Source organism: Delphinapterus leucas, chromosome X (assembly GCF_059928025.1).
Source record: "Delphinapterus leucas isolate spDelLeu-1000000601 "Yukka" chromosome X, BTC_Dleu_Yukka2, whole genome shotgun sequence".
NCBI classification, from domain to species: domain Eukaryota; kingdom Metazoa; phylum Chordata; class Mammalia; order Artiodactyla; family Monodontidae; genus Delphinapterus; species Delphinapterus leucas.
The window spans coordinates 101013866-101037972 of NC_143150.1; the positions used below are offsets into that span (position 1 = coordinate 101013866).

Genomic DNA, 24107 nt, shown 5'->3' on the forward strand with positions numbered 1-24107 from the left:
AATATCTTACAATACTAGCTTTACAATGAAAAACACATCAGTAATAAAATTAATCAAATGTTTTAGTCTTAAAACACACACACATTCACAAATACACATATACAAACTAAACTGCAACACATTTATATATCCTAACATTTGAATGTTGACATCAGTTTTTGTCCTTTTGTTTTAACTTGATATTTCTGGTGCCTTCATATAAGGGTTGTAAGGAATTTTATAAATATTAAATAATAAAAAGTTTTAAACAGACAAAATTAACTGTAGTAAAATGTAAACTATGAACAATGCAAGCTATGTATCAAACTAGCAGATTTGCTTATATCACTGTAAAGTTACAGTTACGCAAATGTAGGAATAATTCCTCTCCAGAGAGCAATTTAAACATAAAATCATACACTAAATTCTCATTTAAATATCATAAAATTATGAGGCACAAAACATAATGTTTCCTTTTATTTCTATAAATCCATGGTGAATCATTGGGCAATTTATTTTGGTAATAATTTGTTCTGGCTAAAAAACAATCACACGGATAATATTACTTGACACACAAATAAAAAACTAAACCACTATAATATTAGATTTTTCATATACTATACATGTACCATTTTGAGATAAAATAGCATTCTGTATGCTTGTTTGAAAAGTCCCTGCTTAATTACAATGAACATGCTTTCCTCAAAATAGACATATTAATTGTAAAATGAAATATAAACTGTCATTAAAATGGAAAAAGATCCTGTTTCATTACTGCAGTTTCTAAATCAGTGGTTCTCATACTTCAATGCGCATTACTATTATCCGGAGTGCTTGTTCAAAATGCAGATTCCCAAGCTTCTATTTGCATGAATTCTGACTTAGTCTGGCATGGGTTCCATTTAAAACAAGATCTCCAGGTGTTTTTAAAATAGCCTGTCTATGGATTAAACTCTGAGTAATCTTGACTTAGACCAGCACTGCTCCAACATTAATGTACAAACAAATACTCTGGAGATGTTGTTAAACGCAGATTCTAACTCAATTGGATTGGAGTGGGCCTGAGAGTCTGTTTTTCTAATAAGCCCCCAGATGATGTTGATTTTGCTGACTCAAGGATGACATTTTGAGAAGCACGAGTATAATCTAAAACAAAAACAACCCAAATATTTTAAATAATAAAACCAGGCCACCAGAAAAAGAAAAGCAGGGAATGGTTTAGAACGACTATATATTCACTACTGTATAAAAGCAACAAAAACACTGGAAAAATTTGTCCAAATTAACTTTTTCAGAATTCTAGTTCACTAAAGAAAGGCTTGCAGCAATCTAAGTAGTGTTTATTCAAGAAAAGCTGCCAAACCTTGGCAAGAACAGTAGTTTGTGGCTTTGTAACTTTTATGTTGTAACTCTCCCTCCACCTTTCCATAGCTCTATAGTAGCCTTGAAAACTAACAGCCTTGCAACCAAGGTAGTTGTAAAAAATGCTCAGGCTTGCAGCCACAGGAGGGAACAGACTGAGACTGGAGCTCTTCAAAAAAGTCCCATCCATCCCTGATCATTGTTCCTGTGTAACCCATCTCACAGTACCCTCGAAGAGCTCAATATGCAAGGTGTTGTCTTTAATCAAACTGACTCAAAGAAAAACACCTATCCCCAAGATGTTAGTTGAAAACAATCAGTAGCAATTATGCCTGAGGCTGCAACAGCAACTGGATCAAATAAGAGCCTGACAAAGCATAAAAGGAAGATCTGGGGACAAGATGCCCATAGGCAGAGTCGCCATAGCTTAGTAGAGACCCAAAATATGTCAAAGACCTTCAACCCCACTTATGGAGACAATTAATAAAGAATATCAATAAAGAGATATTATACAAAAGAACTAATTATAAATTCTGGACTTAGAAAGTACAATACCTGAAATAAAAAAGCACTAGAGGGACTCAACTGCAGGTTTGAGGTGGCAAAAGGACCAGTACACTTGAAGATAGGTCAAGTAAAATGATTAATTCTAAAGAATGGAAAGAGAAAAGAATGAAGAAAAATTAACAGAGCCTCAGAGAACTGTGGGAAGCCTTCAAACAGACAAACATAAGCCTAATCAGAATCCTGAAAAGAGAAAAAGAGGCAGACAGAAAATGTGAAGAAATAAATGATGAAAACTTCCCAAATTTGATGAAAAATATTAATTTACACATCTAAGAAGTACAAAAAATTCTATGCAAGATAAACCCAAGGTGATCCATAGCTAGACAATAAGAGTCAAGTCACTGAAAGGCCCAGACACAGTAAGAAGCAGAACAAAATTGACTCAATACCTATGTTGCTCCTCGGTAAGATTAACAATAGAATTCCCATTTAAACCCTAAAGAACAGAATGCAATCAGATGATGTATATACAGTATGCTGAAAGAAGACTATCAATAAGGAATACTATATACAGCAAAACTATCCTTCATTAGGGAAAAATTAAGATATTACCAAACAAACAAAAAAATGAAAGAATTCATTGCTAACAGACCTACCCTACAAGAAATACTAGCAGAATTTCCTCAGGCTAAAGGAAAAGAACACTAGAAGTTAATTCTAAACCACATGATGAAATAAAAAGCATAGGTAAAGGTAACTACATAGGTAAATACATAAAACAAATAGGCTATAAATGTACTTTATTTGCAATCCTTTTTGTTCTCCTTTCTGATTTAAAATAAAATAGTGTGAGACAATAAATGTAAAACTGTTTTAAGGGCTTATAACTTATAAAGATGTAATGGGTATAACAATAATAGAACTAACAACAGGCTAGGAAAAGGAGATACACTGAAGCAAAGTTTCTGAATTATACTGAAATTAAATTGGTATCAATCTGAGCTAGATTATTTTATATTAGGGTGCTAATTATAATCTTCAGGATAACTACTGAGAAAAAAACTAAGAAAACATACAGTAAAAGAAACAAAAATTTTAAAAGGCACACTAAAAGTAAATATTTAAAACAAAATCAAGTAGTAATAAAGAAAGAGATGAACAAAGACACAGGACTTATAGGAAACAAGTATCAAAATGGCAGACATAAACCCTACTGTATCAGAGATTACATTAATTGTAAAGGGATTAACACTCTAATCAAAAGGCAGAGATTGACGAAATGGAAAAAATAGCTTAGAAAAAAGACAAACATTGGTTCAAAGACATAAACAGACTGGGAACAAAAGAATTAAACAAACCAACAAACAAAAACTACCACGCAAACAGTAAAAAAAAAAAGAGAACTGGAGTGACTATACTAATAACAGACAAAATAGAACTTAAAGCAAACATTGTTCCAGCATGACAGCATGAGAGCTCCATGGACTACTTACCAAGGAAATGAGTTAAAATATAAAAATCAACTATATAAACTCTCTGGAAATGATCTTGAGGGCATATAGCAAAAAAAAAAAAAAAACCCAAAAAACAAAAAACACACACCTCTTCAGTAATATTTACTAAATTCAGTAAGAAAAGATGCAGTCTGTGGCACCTGAACCAAGAGCACTCTCTTCCTCCTCCTTCCTCACCCAATTAAGACATAAACTCTACTCCAGACAAGTACAGCTAAGAATATAGGGCTCATTCCTCCCCTACCTCCCAGATAAAGAACTATCTTTCTGAGAGATGTGTGACATCAACATTTCTCATCCTGCCCCAAGTACACATTGCTAAGGCTAAGTTCTGGGCAAATGCAGCTGAGAGGAGCCAAGGGGCTCCCTTCTTCTGCCCAGCACCAAATCATGGACCACAGGCTCTACATGGATGTGAAATTGCCATTGCCCTACCTTATAAAGTGGTGGATCTATGCTGGAAGAAGCAAGCCAGGAAGACCTGAAGCTACTGTCCCCCATCCCACCTAGCACTCAGCTCCTAATATGGGACTGATTCTCCAAGAAAAGTGTACCAGTGTCCCCAGTTCCACCAAGAGAGCTGTGGCTCAGAGATTTTGCCTAGAGGGAGAAGCTGACCTTAAAGCATATAGTTCTTAATCTCTTCACAAAGGAACTGATTCCATTTTCAAAAACGTGAAGATCAAGGGTGCCCTTAAAAATTGTGCAGGTGGAGCTTCCCTGGTGGTGCAGTGGTTAAGAATCCACCTGCCAATGCAGGCGACACGGGTTCGAGCCCTGGTCCAGGAAGATCCCACATGCCGCGGAGCAACTAAGCTCATGCGCCACAACTACTGAGCCTGCACTCTAGAACCCATGCTCCACAACAAGAGAAGACACTGCAATGAGAAGCCCACGCACCACAACGAAGAGTAGCCCCTGCTCGTTGCAACTAGAGAAAGCCTGCGTGCAGCAATGAAGACACAACACAGCCAAAAAAATAAAAAATAGTGCAGTTGTAGTGAAAGGCAATTGGGAGGATCCCTGCTAGTTTGTTGGAGAAACCTGGGGCAAGAGACCACTGGGAGGAGCCCTCCTGGGGACAGAATAAATCTCAAACACTGACCTAACGAATTATTATTTCAAAGGACCTGGATTTGATTGAACTGGCCTGAGGAGCAATTTATGCCTTCCATAGAATTGGAATTAGGGAAATTTAATAGCTAGGTGTGGACAGAGACACAGAGAGTCAAAGAAAGCCCTGCCAAAACCACTGTTAACTCAGAGTGACTGTGAGCATACCCAAGGCTGTATCCCCTAGAAGCAACATTAGAAGGTTCACACTATGTATGTGGGTTTTTTTTTGGGGGGGGACGGGGGAATGGGGAGTAGACATCACTAAAATAAGCCAGCTACTCAGTAAACAAACAACCAAACAACATTAACAATCCTGTGGGAAGTGGGACCAGAACTCAATATATTTTCAAAAACGTCCAGTTTCCAACATAACAATTATGAAACAAGCAAAGAAACAATAAAAGAGGCATGCAAGAAAAACTGCCTGTTGGAGTGATCAACTACCATATTTAACAGAACACTAATTCAAAATAGCCATTGTAAGTGTCTTCAAAAACGAAGGAAACTATGACTACAGAAGTAAAGGAAGGCATGATGACAATGTAACATCAAATAGAGAATATCAAAACAGAATGAAATTAATAAAGAACCAAATGGAAATTGTGGATTTGGAAACAACAATAACAGATATAAAAAAAATAACTAGAGGGGCTCAAGAGATTTGAATTGGCAGGAAAAAAAGAATTAACAAACTTCAAGATTTATAGAGATTTTGCAGTCTGAAAACAGAGAGAAAAAGAAAAATAAACAGTCACATATATATGGTATACACTTAAATGGACCAACACATGTTTAACGAAATTAACAGAAAGAGAGGAGAAAGAGAAAGGAAAATAAAAACCATTTGAAAAATGAGATGGGTGAACATAGCTGTGTCACACTCCCCAATTTCAAACAATACAAAGCTAGAGTAATTAAAACAGTATGGTATTTGCATAAAGGCAGATACATAGATCAATGGAAAAGAATGGAGAGCCCAGAAATAAATTCACACTTGTATGGTCAATTATTTACAACAAAGGAGCCAAGAATATACAATGTGGTACTGACAGTCTCTTCAGTAAGTGGTTCTGGGAAAACTGGTCAGCCACATGCAAAAGAATGAAACTAGATCACTATTTTACATCATACACAAAAATTAACTCAAAAGAGATTACAGACTTGAACATAAGACTTAAAAGCATAAAACTCCTAGAAGAAAACACAGGCTTATGTAAACTCCTTGATATAGGTCTTAGTGATATTTTGAATCTGACACCAAAAGGAAAAGCAACAAAAGCAAAAATAAACAAATGGGACTACATCAAACTGAAATAAAGCTTCTGCACAGTAAAGGAAATCATCAACAAAATATAAAGGCAATCTAATGAATTGGAGAAAATATTTGCAAATCAAATATCTGATAAGGGGCTAATATCCAAAATATAAAAAACCCAATATCTAAATCACAAAAATCCAAACAATCTGATTAAAAAATGGGCAGAAGATCTGAATACACATTTTTCTAAAGAAGGCATACAGATGGCCAACTGGCACATGAAAAAATCCTTAACATCATTAATCATGAGGGAAATGCAAACCAAAACCACAATGAGATATAACTTATACCTGTTAAAATGGCTATTATCAAAAAGACAAGAAGTAATAAGTGTTGGTGAGGTTGTGGAGAAAAAGGAACCTTTCTGCACTGTTGGTGGGAATGTAAATGGGTGCAGCCACTATGGAAAATAGTTTGGAGGGTCCTCAAACAATTAAAAATAGAACTAGCATATGATCCAGCAATTCCATTTCTAGGTATTTATCTAAAGAAAACAAAAACACTAACTCTAAAAGATACATGCACCTCCATGTTCACTGCAGCTTTATTTACAGTTGTTAAGATATGGAAACAACCTAAGTGTCCATTCACAGATGAATGGATAAAGAAATTGTGGTGTATATATACAATGAAATATTACTCAGCCATAACAAACAATGAAATATTGCCATTTGCAAAACCATGATGGATCTCAAGGTCATTAAATAAAATAAGTCAGACAGAAGATGACAATGCAATATAATCTCTCTCATATGTAGAATCTTGAAATAAACGGGCTCATAGATATGGAGAACAGACTGTGGATGGCAGACTTGGGGGATGGGGTGCGTGGGATAAATGGGTGAAGGGGGTCAAAAGGTTAAAAGGAAGAAAAATAAAGGGAAACAATTAAACATTTATTTTACTTTTCTTATATGAACTGTACCACTGGATAACCAAAGAGATGAGAAGATGTTCTCCTTGTAAAAATATTCCAACTAATACATTTCATAAATGATAGAAATGGAATATCACCATTTTGTAACCACCCACGAATAATGAGGTACCCACTGAGTATCAATGGCTACTAACATTCCAAAAAGAGACAAGATATTATATGCTTCCTAAAGAAAGAATATGTCATTTCCTTTAATCTTGCCAAAGCAACTGAACCTGAGTTCCTCTGTATCCATTCCTCTGTATCCAGCTGTGAATTTAAAAAATATACAACTGAAAAAAGAACACGTGAACCTATACCATAAACATGAAATCAGCAAAATCCAGACATGGGAAACCGCAGCTCAATCAGCTCATGTTCTTCAACTGATGATTGTAAGGAAAAGAAAGAAATGGAGGAGGAACCTGTAAATCATTTAAAAGGCACATGATTTTTTTTTAATCAGCAAGAGTAAACTCCAGTGCCCAGAAATTCACACTTGTGTGTGTCACTTCCCTGATTACCATGAAAGTCAAGATAGCAGTTTATTCAAGAAAGAAAGAAGAGATTTGGGGATGGTTGACAAAGTCCTATTTCCTGACTCAAATACAAGAGTGTTTACCTTATAATAGTTTATTAAATAATACATTTGTTTTTCTGTGAAAGAGAGGAAGGAAAGAAGGGAGGGAGGAAAGGAGGGAAGGAAGGAAGGAAGGAAGGAGTGAGGTGGGTGAGAGCAAACTTGGATTGGGCTATGGAAATCATTCCAGAAGGTAACATGAATCTATAAGAACAATTAAAGAAAAACAAAAATGATAAATAAGAAGGCTAATATAATGAAGGCTATAAATACGTACTTTCTGTTATGAACTGAACTGTGCCCCCCCCCCCACAAACTTCGTATGTTGAAGCCTTAACCCCTAGTACCTCACAATGTGACTATAGTTGGACACAGGGCCTTTAAAGGTGATTAAGTTAAAATGAGTCCATTAGGGTGGGCCCTAATTCATCCTGATTGGTGTTCTTGTAAGAGGAAACGTGGACATACAAGAGACACGAGGCATGCACACATAGAGAGAAAAGACCATGTGAAGAGAGAAAAGACCATGTGAAGACACACAAAGAAGGGGGCCATCTGTGAGCCAAGGAGAGAGGCCTCAGAAGAAACCTAATCTGCCAGCACCTTGATCTTGGACTTCTAGCCTCAAGAACTGTGAGAAATAAATTTCTGTTGTTTAAGCCACCCAGTCTTACGGTATTTTGTGCTGGCAGCTCTAGCAAATTGATATACTGTCCTTTTTTCTCTCAGTTTTCTTAAAATCATAAAAAAATATACAAAAGAAATAAAAAGAAATATTCATAAATATTATGTAATATTACTGATTATTGTAACATTATTGATATAATACATATGACCAAAAGAAACACAAAATAGGGGGAAGGGAATAGAGCTATATAAGAGTAAAACTTTGTGAATCTCAGTGGAATTAAGTTACTATTTACATGAGGTATCTAAAATAGTCAAACTCATAAAGCAGAGAGTAGACTGGTGGTTGCTAGAGGCTGGGAAGAGGATGAAATGGGAGTTGTATAAAGTTTCAGTTATGCAAGATGGATAAGTACTATAGATGTTCTATGCAACATAGTGCCTATAAATGTTATAGGCAACATAGTGCCTATAACAATATGGTATTGTGCACTAAAACATTTGTTAAGAGGGCAATTCTCATGTTAAGAATTCTCACCACAAAAAAGGAAAAAAAAAAAGAGAAAAGGAACACAAGGAAACTTTTGGAAGTGATGGATGTGTTTATTGCCTTCATTGTCGTGATGGTATCATGGTATATGCATATGTCCAAGCTCATCAAATTGTATACTTTAAATGTATAGGGTTTTTTTGCATATCAAATATACCTCAAAATAAGATGTTTTTTAAAAAAAGATAAATAGAAAATATCAAGGAAACTAGAAGAAGGGTCTTTCAAAAGATCAATAAAATTAACAAATCTTTACCTAGATTGACCAAGAATAAAGGAGAGAAAAATCAAAGTAAGGGATGGAAGAAGGGCCATCACTACTGCCTTTGCAGGGGGGAAAAAAAGGATTATAAGGGAATACTGTGAAAACTTCCATGCCAACAACTTAGATAATTTAGAGGAAATGTATAAATTCCTACAATGGCACAAACTACCAAACTGATTCAAGAAGAAATGGAAAATCTGAGTATGCCATAACAAGAGATGAAATTAGTAATAAAGTTTCCACAAAGCAAAGCTCAGACCCAGATGGCTTCAATTCTACCAAACATTAGAAGAATAAATACCAATCCTTCACAAACTCTCCCCAAAAATAGAATGGAAAGGACCATTTCCCAAATCTTTCTCTGAGGGTAGTACTGATGATATAAAAAGCAGATAAAGACATCACAAGAAAAGAAAATTACACTAGTAAATCCTTTTTTTATAAATGCAAAAATTTCAACAAAATACTACTAAACCAAACCTTACAACACGTAAAAAAAGAATTATACAGCATGAAATAGTTGCATCCTGCTAAAGAGGAATTTGAGAACTACTGATCTGGTACACAGAGGTGTGGGAGCTAATCCTGTTTCTGTTAAATCTAGACTGGATAGGAGATTAAGAAGTGCAAACTACCATGTATAAAATAAATAAGCTACAAGGATATATTGTACAGCAAAGAGAATAGAACCAATATTTTATAATAACTATAAATGGAGCATTACCTTTAAAAATTGTGAATCACTGTACTGTACACCAGAATATATAATATTGTATATCAAGCACAGCTCAATAATTTTTTTTTTTTAAAATCTAGACTGGGTCACCTTATTTGTTAAAAAGAATATTAAATTTTGACAAAGTAGAATCAAATCTGATCATTGCGCTGCATATAAATTTTTGGAAAATCTATGAAATTTAAAATTTTACTTTAAAGTACATTTAATATGAGATCATTAATAATAAGCAAATCCTGATCATTTTTTTAAGTGTAATATGAAAAACTAGGTCACTTATTGTTATATTGTTTATAACATTAAAATATTCTCTATATGAATTATTTGGCTTTAAATTTCCTTTCTTATTCATTCTCATTTATTATATTTTACCTTTAAAAGTAATATATGTTTACACTAAAATATTAATTTTATAAATTTTATGATTGGCCTTAAATTTTTCAGTTCATATTCCCATTGCCTAAGTTTGAAGGCCACATTCAAATAAGAGAGGAAGGAGTCAAAAGTCCCCAATTAACAATCTTGTCCTTTACCAAACCATGCATTCCTCACAAGAAGTAACAATTTTAATTCAATCTGAGATAAACCATAAAATAACAATAAAATATTATAATTTTTTGAGAAACATACAATTATAATATTCTACCAATTCTAGGAACTTTGAGATTTACTTTCAGTTCTACCACTAGAATAAGTCTAAACATGTTTGATCCTGATTTCCTCCAAAGAACTGCAGTCATCTGGTTTACTTAAGGGCATATTTTAATACTGGATTAATGCCACATATTCTGGTATTTTTTATTCCTTACATTCTGATATAACACTTTAATGAAATTACGGTAAATAAAATTCTCCCTCACTGAACATGGGAACCATAAATTCACCAGCCGTTTTAAAAAAAGAATTTTTGTTTTGTAAACAATAAATGATATTGTTAATAAGAAATTACCAAAAGCCTAGACATATAGTGATTTAAAAACTGGAAATTATCAACTACTAAAATAATAAGCATACATACAACTTCTAGTCTCAACACAAGTACTGCTGTAAGGATCTGATTTTTAAAGCTGGTGGAAACAGAGTTCATAATTTAAGTGATACGTAAGGTAAATTTATATGTAAATTTATAGAAAGACATTTTTCTACTTGCGACCTTAAATAATACTTAAGCAATTTATTGTCTTTTAATTTCAAATATATGCTGTTGTTACTGTTGTTGCTAAATCTCAAGATGCACAAATGCACGTTTAATGTGCAGTTTGAATTAATCATGATGCTTTAGGTAAAAATAAATTTTCCGCTTGAATCAACATTTCACTTTTGGAAATTAACAGATAGGATAAAATTAGAAGTTAAAAAGTCTATTAATTATAAATTTTAAAAAATGAAAGAACTGTAAATGTCAATAAACAGAAAGCTTAGAGACAAAATTCATAAATTTGATATCGTCAGCCTTATCTTTGTAGAGATCAAATAGCATTTCAAGGAAAACTGATTTACCTTCATTATTTGTTCTATTTTACCTGCTGATGCTTATAAATTTATAGCAATGTAAATATATAAAATTTCTCCTCAAAACAGTTCATGTTGAAGAAAAATACATACTTCTCTTAAGATTCAATATGGCTAATTGCAATGAATTTATGTCAAAACAATAACTTACCTGAAGTCCCAAGCAGTGTGGAAGGGATTTTTAACATTCACAATGATTTCTTTCCATTTATAACACGGAGATCTGCATTTTATACTTGCCTAAGGTAAAAAATATATATAAAACATACAATATGATAATAACAAAAAATAATAACCTCAGTTATAAAAAACAAACTTGGGCTTCCCTGGTGGCGCAGTGGGTGAGAGTCCGTGTGCCGATGCACGGGACACGGGTTCGTGCACTGGTCCAGGAAGATCCCACGTGCCGCAGAGCGGCTAGGCCTGTGAGCCATGGCTGCTGAGTGGCTAGGCCCATGAGCCATGGCTGCTGAGCCTGTGCATCCAGAACCTGTGCTCCGCAAAGGGAGAGGCCACAATAGTGAGAGGCCCGCGTATCACAAAAAAAAATAAAAAATAAATAAAAAACAAACTTAAAGTACCTAAAAAACTGTCCATTTAAATAACATAGTGATATCAATTTTTTTTTAACATCTTTATTGGATCTTGTCCTGGTGTGCTAGAGTCCTCGGAGAGAATCTGCTGGTCTTGATTCACTGGCGAGGGCAGTCAGTGCCCCCGGGAGTGCCCAGATCAGAAACATGCTCTCCCTGGCCCCTAGATGGAGTGGATTGGGTTATTACAAAGTTCTGGGGAAGGGAAAGCTCCCAAAGCAGCCTGTCATCGTGAAAGCCAAATTCTTCAGCAGAAGAGCTGAGGAGAAGATTAAGGGTGTCGGTGGGGCTTGTGTCCTGGTAGCTTGAAGCCACGTGGTGGGAGATTCATTAAATGATAACAAGTGCTTTAAAAAAAAAACAAACAAAAAAAAAAAACATCTTTATTGGAGTATAATTGCTTTACAATGGTGTGTTAGTTTCTGCTTTATAACAAAGTAAACCAGTTAAACATATACATATGTTCCCATATCTGTTCCCTCTTGCAGCTCCCTCCCTCCCACCCTCCCTATCCCACCCCTCTAGGTGGTCACAAAGCACTGAGCTAATCTCCCTGTGCTATGCGGCTGCTTCCCACTAGCTATCTATTTTAGGTTTGGTAGTGTATATATGTCCATGCCACTCTCTCGCTTCGTCACAGCTTACCCTTCCCCCTCCCCATATCCTCAAGTCCATTCTCTACTAGGCCTGTGTCTTTATTCCTGTCCTACTCCTAGGTTCTTGATGACATTTTTTTTTTCTTAAATTCCATATATATGTGTTAGCATAGGGTATTTGTCTTTCTCTTTCTGACTTACTTCACTCTGTATGACAGACTCTAGGTCCATCCACCTCATTACAAATAGATCAATTTTGTTTCTTTTTATGGCTGAGTAATATTCCATTGTATATATGTGCCACTCTTCTTTACCCATTCACACGATGATAGACACTTAGGTTGTTTCCATCTACAGGCTACGGAAAATAGAGCTGCAATGAACATTTTGGTACATGACTCTTTTTGAATTATGGTTTTCTCAGGGTATATGCCCAGTAGTGGGATTGCTGGGTCGTATGGTAGTTCTATTTGTAGTTTTTGAAAGAACCTCCATACTGTTCTCCGTAGTGGTTGTACCAATTCACATTCCCACCAGCAGTGCAAGAGTGTTCCCTTTCCTCCACACCCTCTCCAGCATTTATAGTTTCTAGATATTTTGATAATGGCCATTCTGTCTGGTGTGAGATGATATCTCATTGTAGTTTTGATTTGCATTTCTCTAATGATTAATGATGTTGAGCATTCTTTCATGTGTTTGTTGGCAGTCTGTATATCTTCTTTGGAGAAATGTCTATTTAGGTCTTCTGCCCATTTTTGGATTGGGTTGTTTGTTTTTCTGTTATTGAGCTGCATCAGCTGCTTATAAATTTTGAAAATTAATCCTTTGTCAGTTGCTTCATTTGCGAATATTTTCTCCCATTCTGAGGGTTGTCTTTTGGTCTTGTTTATGGTTTCCTTTGCTGTGCAAAAGCCTTGAAGTTTCATTAGGTCCCATTTGTTTATTTTTGTTTTTATTTCCATTTCTCTAGGAGGTGGGTCAAAAAGGATCTTGCTGTGATTTATGTCATAGAGTGTTCTGCCTATGTTTTCCTCTAACAGTTTGATGGTTTCTGACCTTATACTTAGATCTTTAATTCATTTTGAGCTTATTTTTGTATACGGTGTTAGGAAATGACCTAATCTCATACTTTTACATGTACCTGTCCAGTTTTCCCAGCACCACTTATTGAAGAGGCTGTCCTTTCTCCACTGTACATTCCTGCCTCCTTTATCAAAGATAAGGTGACCATATGTGCGTGGGTTTATCTCTGGGCTTTCTACCCTGTTTCATTGATCTATCTTTCTCTTTTTGTACCAGTACCATACTGTCTTGACTACTGTAGCTTTCTAGTATAGTCTGAAGGCAGGGAGCCTGATTCCTCCAGCTCCGTTTGTCGTTCTCAAGATTGCTTTGGCTATTCGGGGTCTTTTGTGTTTCCATACATACTGTGAAATTTTTTCTTCTAGTTCTGTGAAAAATGCCAGTGGTAGTTTGATAGGGATTGCATTGAATCTGTAGATTGCTTTGGGTAGTATAATCGTTTACACAATGTTGATTCTTCCAATCCAAGAACATGGTATATCTCTCCATCTATTTGTATCATCTTTAATATTTTTCATCAGTGTCTTATGACTTTCTGCATACAGGTTTTTTTTGTCCTTAGGTAGGTTTATTCCTAGATATTTTATTCTTTTTGTTGCAATGGTAAATGGGAGTGTTTTCTTGATTTCACTTTCGGATTTTTTAACATTAGTGTATAGGAATGCCAGAGATTTCTGTGCATTAATTTTGTCTCCTGCTACTTTACCAAATTCATTGATTAGCTCTAGTAGTTTTCTGGTAGCATCTTTGGGATTATCTATGTATAGTATCATGTCATCTGCAAACAGTGACAGCTTTACTTCTTCTTTTCCTATTTGGATTCCTTTTATTTCCTTTTCTTCTCTGATTGCTGTGGCTTAAACTTCCAAAACTATGTTGAATAAGAGTGGTGAGAGTGGGCAATCTTGTCTTTTTCCTCATCTTAGTGGAAATGCTTTCAGTTTTTCACCATTGAGGATGATGTTGGCTGTGGATTTGTCATATATGGCCTTTAATATGTTGAGGAAAGTTCCCTCTGTGCGTACTTTCTGCATGGTTTTTATCATAAATGGGTGTTGAATTTTGTCGAAAGCTTTCTCTGCATCTATTGAGATGATCATATGGTTTTTCTCCTTCAATTTGTTAATATGGTGTATCACGTTGATTGATTTGCATATATTGAAGAATCCTTGCATTCCTGGAATAAACCCCACTTGATCATGGTGCATGATCCTTTTAATGTGCTGCTGGATTCTGTTTGCTAGTATTTTGTTGAGGATTTTTGCATCTAGGTTCATCAGTGATATTGGCCTGTAGTTTTCTTTCTTTGTGACATCTTTGTCTGGTTTTGGTATCAAGGTGATGGTGGCCTCGCAGAATAAGTTTGGGAGTGTTCCTCCCTCTGCTATATTTGGGAAGAGTTTGAGAAAGATAGGTGTTAGCTCTTCTCTAAATGTTTGATAGAATTCGCCTGTGAAGCCATCTGTTCCTGGGCTTGGTTTGTTGGAAGATTTTTAATCACAGTTTTAATTTCAGTGCTTGTGATTGGTCTGTTCATATTTTCTATTTCTTCCTGATTCAGTCTTGGCACAGGTTGTGCATTTCTAAGAATTTGTCCATTTTTTCCAGGTTGTCCGTTTTATTGGCATAGCGTTGCTTGTAGTAATCTCTCATGATCTTCTGTATCTCTGCAGTGTCATTTGTTACTTCTCCTTTTTCATTTCTAATTCTATTGATTTGAGTCTTCTCCCTTTTTCTCCTGATGAGTCTGGCTAATGGTTTATCAATATTTTTTATCTTCTCAAAGAACTAGCTTTTAGTTTTATTGATCTTTACTACTGTTTGCTTCATTTCCTTTTCATTTATTTCTGATCTGATCTTTATGATTTTTTTCCTTCTGCTAACTTTGGGGTTTTTTTGTTCTTCTTTCTCTAATTGCTTTAGGTGCAACGTTACGTTGTTTATTCGAGATGTTTCCTGTTTCTTAAGGTAGGATTGTATTGCTATAACTTCCCTCTTAGAACTGCTTTTGCTCCATCCCATAGGTTTTGGGTTGTCGTGTCTCCACTGTCATTTGTTTCTAGGTATTCTTTTATTTCCTCTTTGATTTCTTCAGTGATCACTTCGTTATTAAGTAGTGTATTGTTTAGCCTCCATGAGTTTGTATTTTTTACAGATCTTTTCCTCTAATTGATATCTAGTCTCATAGCATTGTGGTCGCAAAATATACTTGATACAATTTCAATTTTCTTAAATTTACCAAGGCTTGATCTGTGACCCAAGATATGATCTATCCTGGAGAATATTCCATGAGCACTTGAGAAAAATGTGTATTCTATTGTTTTTGGATGGAATGTCCTATAAATATCAATTAAGTCCACCTTGTTTAATGTGTCACTTAAAGCAAGTGTTTCCATATTTATTTTCATTTTGGATGATCTGTCCATTGGTGTAAGTGGGGTGTTAAAGTCCCCTACTATGAATGTGTTACTGTCGATTTCCCCTGGTATGGCTGTTAGCATTTGCCTTATGTATTGAGGTGCTCCTATGTTGGGTGCATAAATATTTACAATTGTTATATCTTCTTCTTGGATCGATCCCTTGATCATTATGTAGTGTCCTTCTTTGTCTCTTCTAATAGTCTTTATTTTAAAGTCTATTTTGTCTGATATGAGAATTGTTACTCCAGCTTTCTTTTGGTTTCCATTTGCATGGAATATTTTTCTATCCCCTTACTTTCAGTCTGTGTGTGTCTCTAGGTCTGAAGTATGTCTCTTGTAGACAGCATATATATAGGTCTCGTTTTTGTATCCATTCAGCCAATCTGTGACTTTTGGTGGGAGCATTTAATCCATTTACATTTAAGGTAATTATCGATATGTATGTTCCTATTCCTATTTTCTTAATTGTTTTGGGTTTGTTATTGTAGGTCTTTTCCTTCTCTTGTGTTTCTTGCCTAGAGAAGTTCCTTTAGCATTTGTTGTAAAGCTGGTTTGGTGGTGCTGAACTTTCTCAGCTTTTGCTTGTCTGTAAAGGTTTTAATTTCTCCATCAAATCAGAATGAGATCCTTGCTGGGTAGAGTAATCTTGTTTGTAGGTTTTCTCCTTCATCACTTTAAATATGTCCTGCCAGTCCCTTCTGGCTTGCAGAGTTTCTGCTGAAAGATCAGCTGTTAACCTTATGGGGATTTCCTTGTGTGTTATTTGTTGCTTTTCCCTTGCTGCTTTTAATAGGTTTTCTTTGTATTTAATTTTTGAAAGTTTGATTACTATGTGTCTTGGCGTGTTTATCCTTGGATTTATCCTATATGGGACTGTCTCTGCTTCCTGGAGTTGATTAACTATTTCCTTTCCCATATTAGGGAAGTTTTCAACTGTAATCTCTTCAAATATTTTCTCAGTCCCTTTTTTTTTCTCTTCTACTTCTGGAACCCCTATCACTCGAATGTTGGTGCGTTTAATGTTGTCCCAGAGGTCTCTGAGACTGTCCTCAGTTCTTTTCATTCTTTTTTCTTTATTCTGCTCTACAGTAGTTATTTTCACCATTTTATCTTCCAGGTCATTTATCCGTTCTTCTGCCTCAGTTATTCTGCTATTGATCCCATCTAGAGTATTTTTAATTTCATTTATTGTGTTGTTCATCGTTGCTTGTTTCATCTTTCGTTCTTCTAGGTCCTTGTTAAACGTTTCTTGCATTTTGTCTATTCTGTTTCCAAGATTTTTGATCATCTTTACTATCATTATTCAGAATTCTTTTTCAGGTAGACTCCCTATTTCCTCTTCATTTGTTACGTCTGGTGGGTTTTTCTCTTGCTCCATATGTTGTGTGTTTTTCTGTCTTCTCATTTTGCTTAATTTACTCTGTTTGGGGTCTCCTTTTTGTAGGCTGCAGGTTTGTAGTTCCTGTTGTTTTTGGTACCTGTCCCCAGTGGCTAAAGTTGGTTCAGTGGGTTGTGTAGGCTTCCTGGTGGAGGGGACTAGTGCCTGCGTTCTGGTGGATGAGGCTGGATCTTGTCTTTCTGGTGGGCAGGTCCACGTCTGGTGGTGTGTTTTGGGGTGTCTGTGGACTTATTATGATTTTAGGCAGCCTCTCTGCTAATGGGTGCGGTTGTGTTCCTGTCTTGCTAGTTGTTTGGCATAGGGTGTCCAGCACTATAGCTTGCTGGTTGTTGAGTGAAGCTGGGTGCTGGTGTTGAGATGGAGAACTCTGTGAGATTTTCGCCATTTGATATTATGTGGAACTGGTAGGTCTCTTGTGGACCAGTGTCCTGAAGTTGGCTCTCCCACCTCAGAGGCAGAGCGCTGAGTCTTGGCTGCAGCACCAAGAGCCTTTCATCCACATGGCTCAGAATAAAAGGGAGAAAAAGAAGAAAGAAAGAAAGAAGAAAGAAAGAGAGAAAGAAAGAGATAAAGAAAGAAAGAAAAGAAAAAGAAAGAAATAAAGAAAGAAAAGAAAACGAAAGAAAGAAAGAAAGAAAAAGAAAGAAAGAAAGAAAGGAAGGAAGGAAGGAAGGAAGGAAGGAGGGAAGGAGGGAGGGAGGGAGGGAGGAAGGAAGGAAGGAAGTAGGGAAGGAAGGAAAGAAAGAAAGAAAGATAAAGTAAAATAAAATAAGCTAAAATAAAATTGTTAAAATAAAAAATTATTATTAAGAAAAAAATTTTTTATAAAAAAAAAAAACAGATAGTACCCTAGATCAAATGGTGAAAGCAAAGCTATACAGACAAAATCTCACACAGAAGCATACACATACGCACTCACAAAAAGAGGAAAAGGGGAAAAAAATCATAAATCTTGCTCTCAAAGTCCTCCTCCTCAATTTGGGTGATTCGTTGTCTATTCAGGTATTCCACAGATGCAGGGTACATCAAGTTGATTGTGGAGCTTTAATCCGCTGCTTCTGAGGCTGCTGGGAGAGATTTCCCTTTCTCTTCTTTGTTCTCACAGCTCCCAGGGGCTCAGCTTTGGATTTGGCCCCGCCTCCGCGTGTGGGTGGCCGGATGGTGTCTGTTCTTCGCTCAGACAGGACGCGGTTAAAGGAGCAGCTGCTTAGGGGGCTGTGGTTCACTCAGGCCGGGGGGAGGGAGGGGTACGGAGTGCGGGGCAAGCCTGCGGCAGCAGAGGCCAGCGGGGCGTTGCACCAGCCTGAGGCGCGCCGTGCGTTCTCCCGGGGAAGTTGTCCCTGGATCCCAGGACGTGGGCAGTGGCGGGCTGCACAGGCTCCTGGGAGGCAAGGTGTGGAGAGTAACCTGTGCTTGCACACAGGCTTCTTGGTGGCTGTAGCAGTAGCCTTAGTGTCTCATGCCTGTCTCTGGGGTCCGCGCTTTTAGCAATGGCTCACGCCTGTCTCTGGAGCTCCTTTAAGCAGCGCCCTTAATCCCATCTCCTCGTGCATCAGGAAACAAAGAGGGAAGAAAAAGTCTCTTGCCTCTTTGGCAGGTCCAGACTTTTCCCCGGACTCCCTCCTGGCTAGCCGTGGTGCACTAACCCCTTCAGGCTGTGTTCACGCCGCCAACCCCAGTCTTCTCCCTGGGATCTGACTGAAGCCCGAGCCTCACCTCCCAGCCCTGCCCGCCCCGGCAGGTGTGGAGACAAGCCTCTCGGGCTGGTGAGTGCCGGTCGGCACCGATTCTCTGTGCGGGAATCTCTCCGCTTTGCCCTCCGCACCCCTGTGGCTGTGCTCTCCTCCGCAGCTCCGAAGCTCCCCCCTCCGCCTCCCGCAGTCTCCGCCCGCGAAGGGGCTTCTAGTGTGTGGAAACCTTTCTTCCTTCACGGCTCCCTCCCACTGGTGCAGGTCCCGTCCCTATCCTTTTGTCTCTGTTTATCCTTTTTTCTTTTGCCCTACCCAGGTACGTGGGGGGTTTCTTGCCTTTTGAGAGGTCTGAGGTCTTCTGCCAGCGTTCAGTAGGTGTTCTGTAGGAGTTGTTCCACGTGTAGATGTATTTCTGGTGTATCTGTGGGGAGGAAGGTGATCTCCGCGTCTTACTCTTCCGTCATCTTCCCCGGTGATCCGATATTAATTTATTTAAACATTATACTGTTAAAATCTGGGTGGGAAAGAATAAAAATAGATTATTCCTCATCACTGATCCATAGTACTATGCTAACCAATGAATGATATTTCACAATAGTGTCTCCCAAATTGATTTCCTTAATATTCATTTTGTTAATGACTGAGTATGATTTTCCGTTTGAAAATTAATCAATCTTATATATACCTAATACATATGACATAAGGAAGGGGCAGGTGTGTATGTGTGTGTGTGCATGTGCACACTGGTGTGTGAGTGCAAGAATATCTGTGTTGGAATGTGTGTGACTGTGGCATGCCTGGGTTTATAACGTGGTGGCTGCACTGACATATTTTAACTATAATAAAAGTACAAATATATAAAACTGAAACTCAAATTACCCAAAAGACTTCCATGAAAGAAAAGATTCTAGGAATTCCAAATTTTTAGACTAATCATATTCTTACCTTATTTCTCCATTGTTTTCCAAACTATTTCCTGGTGTGTAAGACCATGAGTAGCCAGATGGAGAAGTAAACAGAGATCACACAAGCTCCAAGTGTCAGCTTTTCTGCCCCAGAGCCATGATAATGACACGCTAACACCATCCATGGGTCTCTTAGACACGTGTGACAAAGAGATGTTTTGTTTCAGAAAATTTGTGTGAGAGGCTTGGGAAGTGTAAGAGTTCATTATTCAGGAGGAAATCAGAAGATCACAATACACATCTCAGTGACAATCAAATGCCTGCTCCCTCTCCTGGGTGCCCTTATCGAATAAGCCATTCTGTCCAGGTGAGCATCTTAATGCTCTCCTCACACAAGTGGCCTTTACTAGAGTCATTCTCTTTTCTTCCCACTCAAGCCACCGCACACCTACGATTCTTTGTAATCCATATGGAAATCGGGCAACATAAATTTACTTCTTTACCATACATCCGTGGTAGAAAATAATATTTAGACAAACTAATGGCTACACAAAGTCTATCAAAGCAATATCACAACCATTTTACAGAGGTTTAAAAATCCTTCTGCCCCATCCTTTGAGATATTAACACTTAGAACTCTGCCTGGAACATCATCAAATCTCACTAAATGCCAGTCTTAGTAATCTTTCTAATGGATTTGCTCCATAGTACACTCAAGATAAATTGATGAATGTACCTATAAGAGAAACATTTTCTATGCTGTGTAAACCACCGAACCTTAATTCAAACAAAAACAGACATAGGCCCGGGGACTGCTTTAACTTAAATCACAAGTCTCCATGGCAGAAGGGCATGTAAATTGCTATGTGTATAGTGAATGGCTCCTTGATAAAAAGCATAGATACAATCCTAAAAAGCTGAACTTAAAATAGCACTCAATACAAGTGCTTTCAAAATGCAGATGGTCAATAGACACATGAAAACAAGCTCCACCTTGCTAATCATCAGGGAAAATGCAAATCAAAACCATAATGAGATACCACCTCACACCTGTCAGAATGGCCACCATCAAAAAGAACACAAATAACAAATGTTGGTGAGGATGTAAAAAAGGAAACCCTTGTACACTGTTGGTGGGAATATAAGTTGGTGCAGCCACTGTGGAAAACAGTATGGAAGTTTCTCAAAAAACTAAAAATAGAACTACCATGTGATGAAATAGAACTACCATGTGATGCAGCAGTTCCAGTCCTGGGTACATATATGAAGAAAATGAAGACACTAATTTGAAAAGATACATGCACCCCAATGTTCATAGCAGCATTATTTACAATTGCCAAGATATGGAAGCAACCTAAGTGTCCAGCATATATATATATACACACACACACACACACGCACGTGCGCACAGTGGAATACTACTCAGCCATAAAAAAGAATGAAATTTTGCCATCTGAAGCCACGTAGATGGACTTGGAGGGCATTATGTTTAGAGAAATAAGTCAGACAGAGAAAGACAAATACTGTATGATATGACTTATAGGTGGAACCTAAAAAATATAACAAACTAGTGACGATAACACAAAAAGAAACAGACTCACAGTTACAGAGAACAAACTAATGGTTACTAGAGGTGGGGGGGAGTGGAAGGTACAAACTATTGGGTGTAAGATAGGCTCAAGGATGTATTGTGCAACACAGCAAATATAGCCAATATTTTATAATAACTATAAATGGAAAGTAACCTTTAAAATTGTATAAACATTTATAAAAACACAAGTCCCTTTAACTTCTATTATAAAATTGAGACTTATTTCCAAAGAAAGAGTATCAAAGTAAAAATATCAGAGATACAGAAGCCAAAAACTGTGCAAATGTAAGTAAGTACACATCTGTGTCTGTATACACACATGATCACAAAGAACAAGAGCTGCCAGGAGATGAAACTTAGAAGAACAGCTGTGCTTGGGACACTCCATGGCCTGAGAAAAGCAGAAACATATAAAATAGGTAACATTTACTTACGATGGCTTTAAAATTGAGGACTTCACCCTTGACAGCAAAAGTCAGCATAGTACCTCCTGTTCCACTCTTAGGTTTTGAAATTAATAGCAGTGAAGCTTCAGCAGGATGGAGGAAGCGACTGGTAAATTTCAGAGTTCAAACCAAACAGTAATTTGGTTTCTATTTAACAAAAGATAAAAACGAAAATATTGTAGTGAAAAAAGACAACAAGCATCTATTCAGTGTATGTGCCTAGTAACCACACCCTGCAAAATACTCACTTCTACAATAAAGTTAAAGATTGTTGCAGATCTTAGAAAGCCTACAATCTAGTTATTGCTGTCAGTCAAAACATCTTGATCCAGTATGTAAAACCTAAAGTTAACTTCCAAATGTATGTATAATCTACTGAATACTGGATTTTCTAAGAGCTAGCCACAGGAAATCATATATGTATTTTTGTTGTGAATTTCACAGGACATTCTGTGCTACTGTTTAGGCACATTCTTAGTTATATCAATGACTCTTTTTTTTTTTTTGGTATGCAGGCCTCTCACTGTTGTGGCCTCTCCTGTGCAGAGCACAGGCTCGGGACGCGCAGGCTCAGCGGCCATGGCTCACGGGCCCAGCCACTCCGCGGCATGTGGGATCCTCCCGGACCGGGGCACGAACCTGTGTCCCCTGCATCGGCAGGCGGACTCTCAACCACTGCGCCACCAGGGAAGCCCTATCAATGACTTTTGATTGCAGGGAGGAAAAAATGAGAAAGACAAAGAATTCAAAAAATACTTAAAACTGTGGTTGAAAATAAAATTCGAACCTCAAATCAAAATAACGGTATATAAGTAGCATGACTTTTATTTGAAAGATAGACTTAATTAAAAGAAAGAATAAGGAAAACATGTCCATCTCATTTAATCTTCAACTTTCTAGTCTAAACCATAGTAAAATGGTTAAAGAATCGATGGATTCGGAAATTTTACTTCCCAGTTTCTAGGGGAATGAGTCAACCATGGCACCCTGGCAGCCCTGCATAACAACACAGGCCACACACATGCAAGGCTTAACTGCAGTGGATATAAGTCTTGGCAGAAAGCTCTGTGATCCTCCCATAACATAAGAGCATGGAACTTCAGGAAGCACTGCTACAAGAACATTTTTCACTTGCCTCCCTATCTTCCCTGAGAGGCTGTCACCAGACAGTTTCTCACTGCCTCCTACATTCTGATGAGGTCTGAGGCTTGCTGCCTATCCTCCTACAGGGTAGAGTTACAGGCTAGAAACTGCTTAGTTGCAGCATGAAACTGGCTGTCAGCAACAGGTGTCCTACCATGCATGATGCAGTCACCTGGTCCCTGTTGTTTTGGTGTCATTCTGCATAAGGGACATGGAGATCTGGCCCCTTTGTTAACTCTTGCTTTCACTGTTTATAGAAGTAATGAGGTCTCTGAATAAAAAATGGGCTCAATGTTTCTTTAATGGCTGAGTCTTTCTGCCTTGCCTTGCTGCCACAACTGTGGGTGGTAAACCGTGGGGACCTTTTACCATTGCTTTTTCACTGGCTTTTAGCACAGTTAGCATTATACATCATATCACAGTTATTCTTTGTACAAACTATCACCTGTCACCTTCCCTTAGGATAGACACAGTTGGGAATGGAGATGGGAATAGATTCTCTCGGCATTATACTTTGGCTTAACTTCCCCAGAACCTTTGAGGAATCTCTGTTAAATGGGTGAGTTTAGGGAGCAGCATAGACTAAAATGAACGGAGGACTTTCAAAACCAATTGAAATATTCTCAAAATTGTTTCTTAGGGAAAATTACAACTCACAGCCAGCAGGAATGGGGAGGATTTTATTCAGATATAATATCACTAATCTCCTCAACCTCTGCTAAAGGATACTTTCTTGGCTATTATGAAAAGCTCATGGGCTTAAATTTAATTGAAAACAAAGAATATTTGACCTTGAGATCTTTTTTTGGGTGTATAGGCTCAAACTCTGTGTTAGGATACCTGTGAGTGACTTAGGATTTTTCTAGATATTCCAAAATTCATTACTAGATAAAGCCATTCACTCAATTAATATTTATAATTTATAATGTTCCAGACATTGTTTTAGGTTTGGGAGATGCAGTAATTGGGAAAAAAATACACTATTCCTGACCTCCTGGATCTTTCATTTTATAGGATATGGCAGACGTTAATTATGTCATCATAAAATAAATGTGAAAATTACAAATTATGTATGTGCTATGAAGTGATAGAAGGGCGCATAATGGAGAGTGTGATGTAGTCTGAAATATCAGAGGAAGTGATATGTTAGGTAGGATATGGAGGACGAGAATGAGTCAGGTAGAATTTGTAGGGGATGAAAGAAGGCATCCAAGCCAAGGCCTCTAAAATGAGAAATTATGATGTGTTTGAAGAAATT

General features: G+C 37.2%; 1 protein-coding gene and 1 non-coding gene across 2 annotated transcripts in view; one reads left to right on the forward strand and one right to left on the reverse strand.

Annotated features, from left to right (window-relative positions):
- Positions 1 to 24107, reverse strand: part of CFAP47 (cilia and flagella associated protein 47) — a 546463-nt gene that overhangs the window by 211522 nt on the left and 310834 nt on the right. The window contains 3 exon segments of the mRNA XM_089904937.1: positions 11134 to 11222; positions 21695 to 21829; positions 21832 to 21853. Coding sequence (XP_089761063.1) covers positions 11134 to 11222; positions 21695 to 21829; positions 21832 to 21853 — 246 coding nt within the window.
- On the forward strand, positions 11597 to 11726 carry LOC115802258 (small nucleolar RNA SNORA3/SNORA45 family). The gene has a single exon (XR_004022677.1). It is a non-coding gene; the product is annotated as a small nucleolar RNA SNORA3/SNORA45 family (small nucleolar RNA).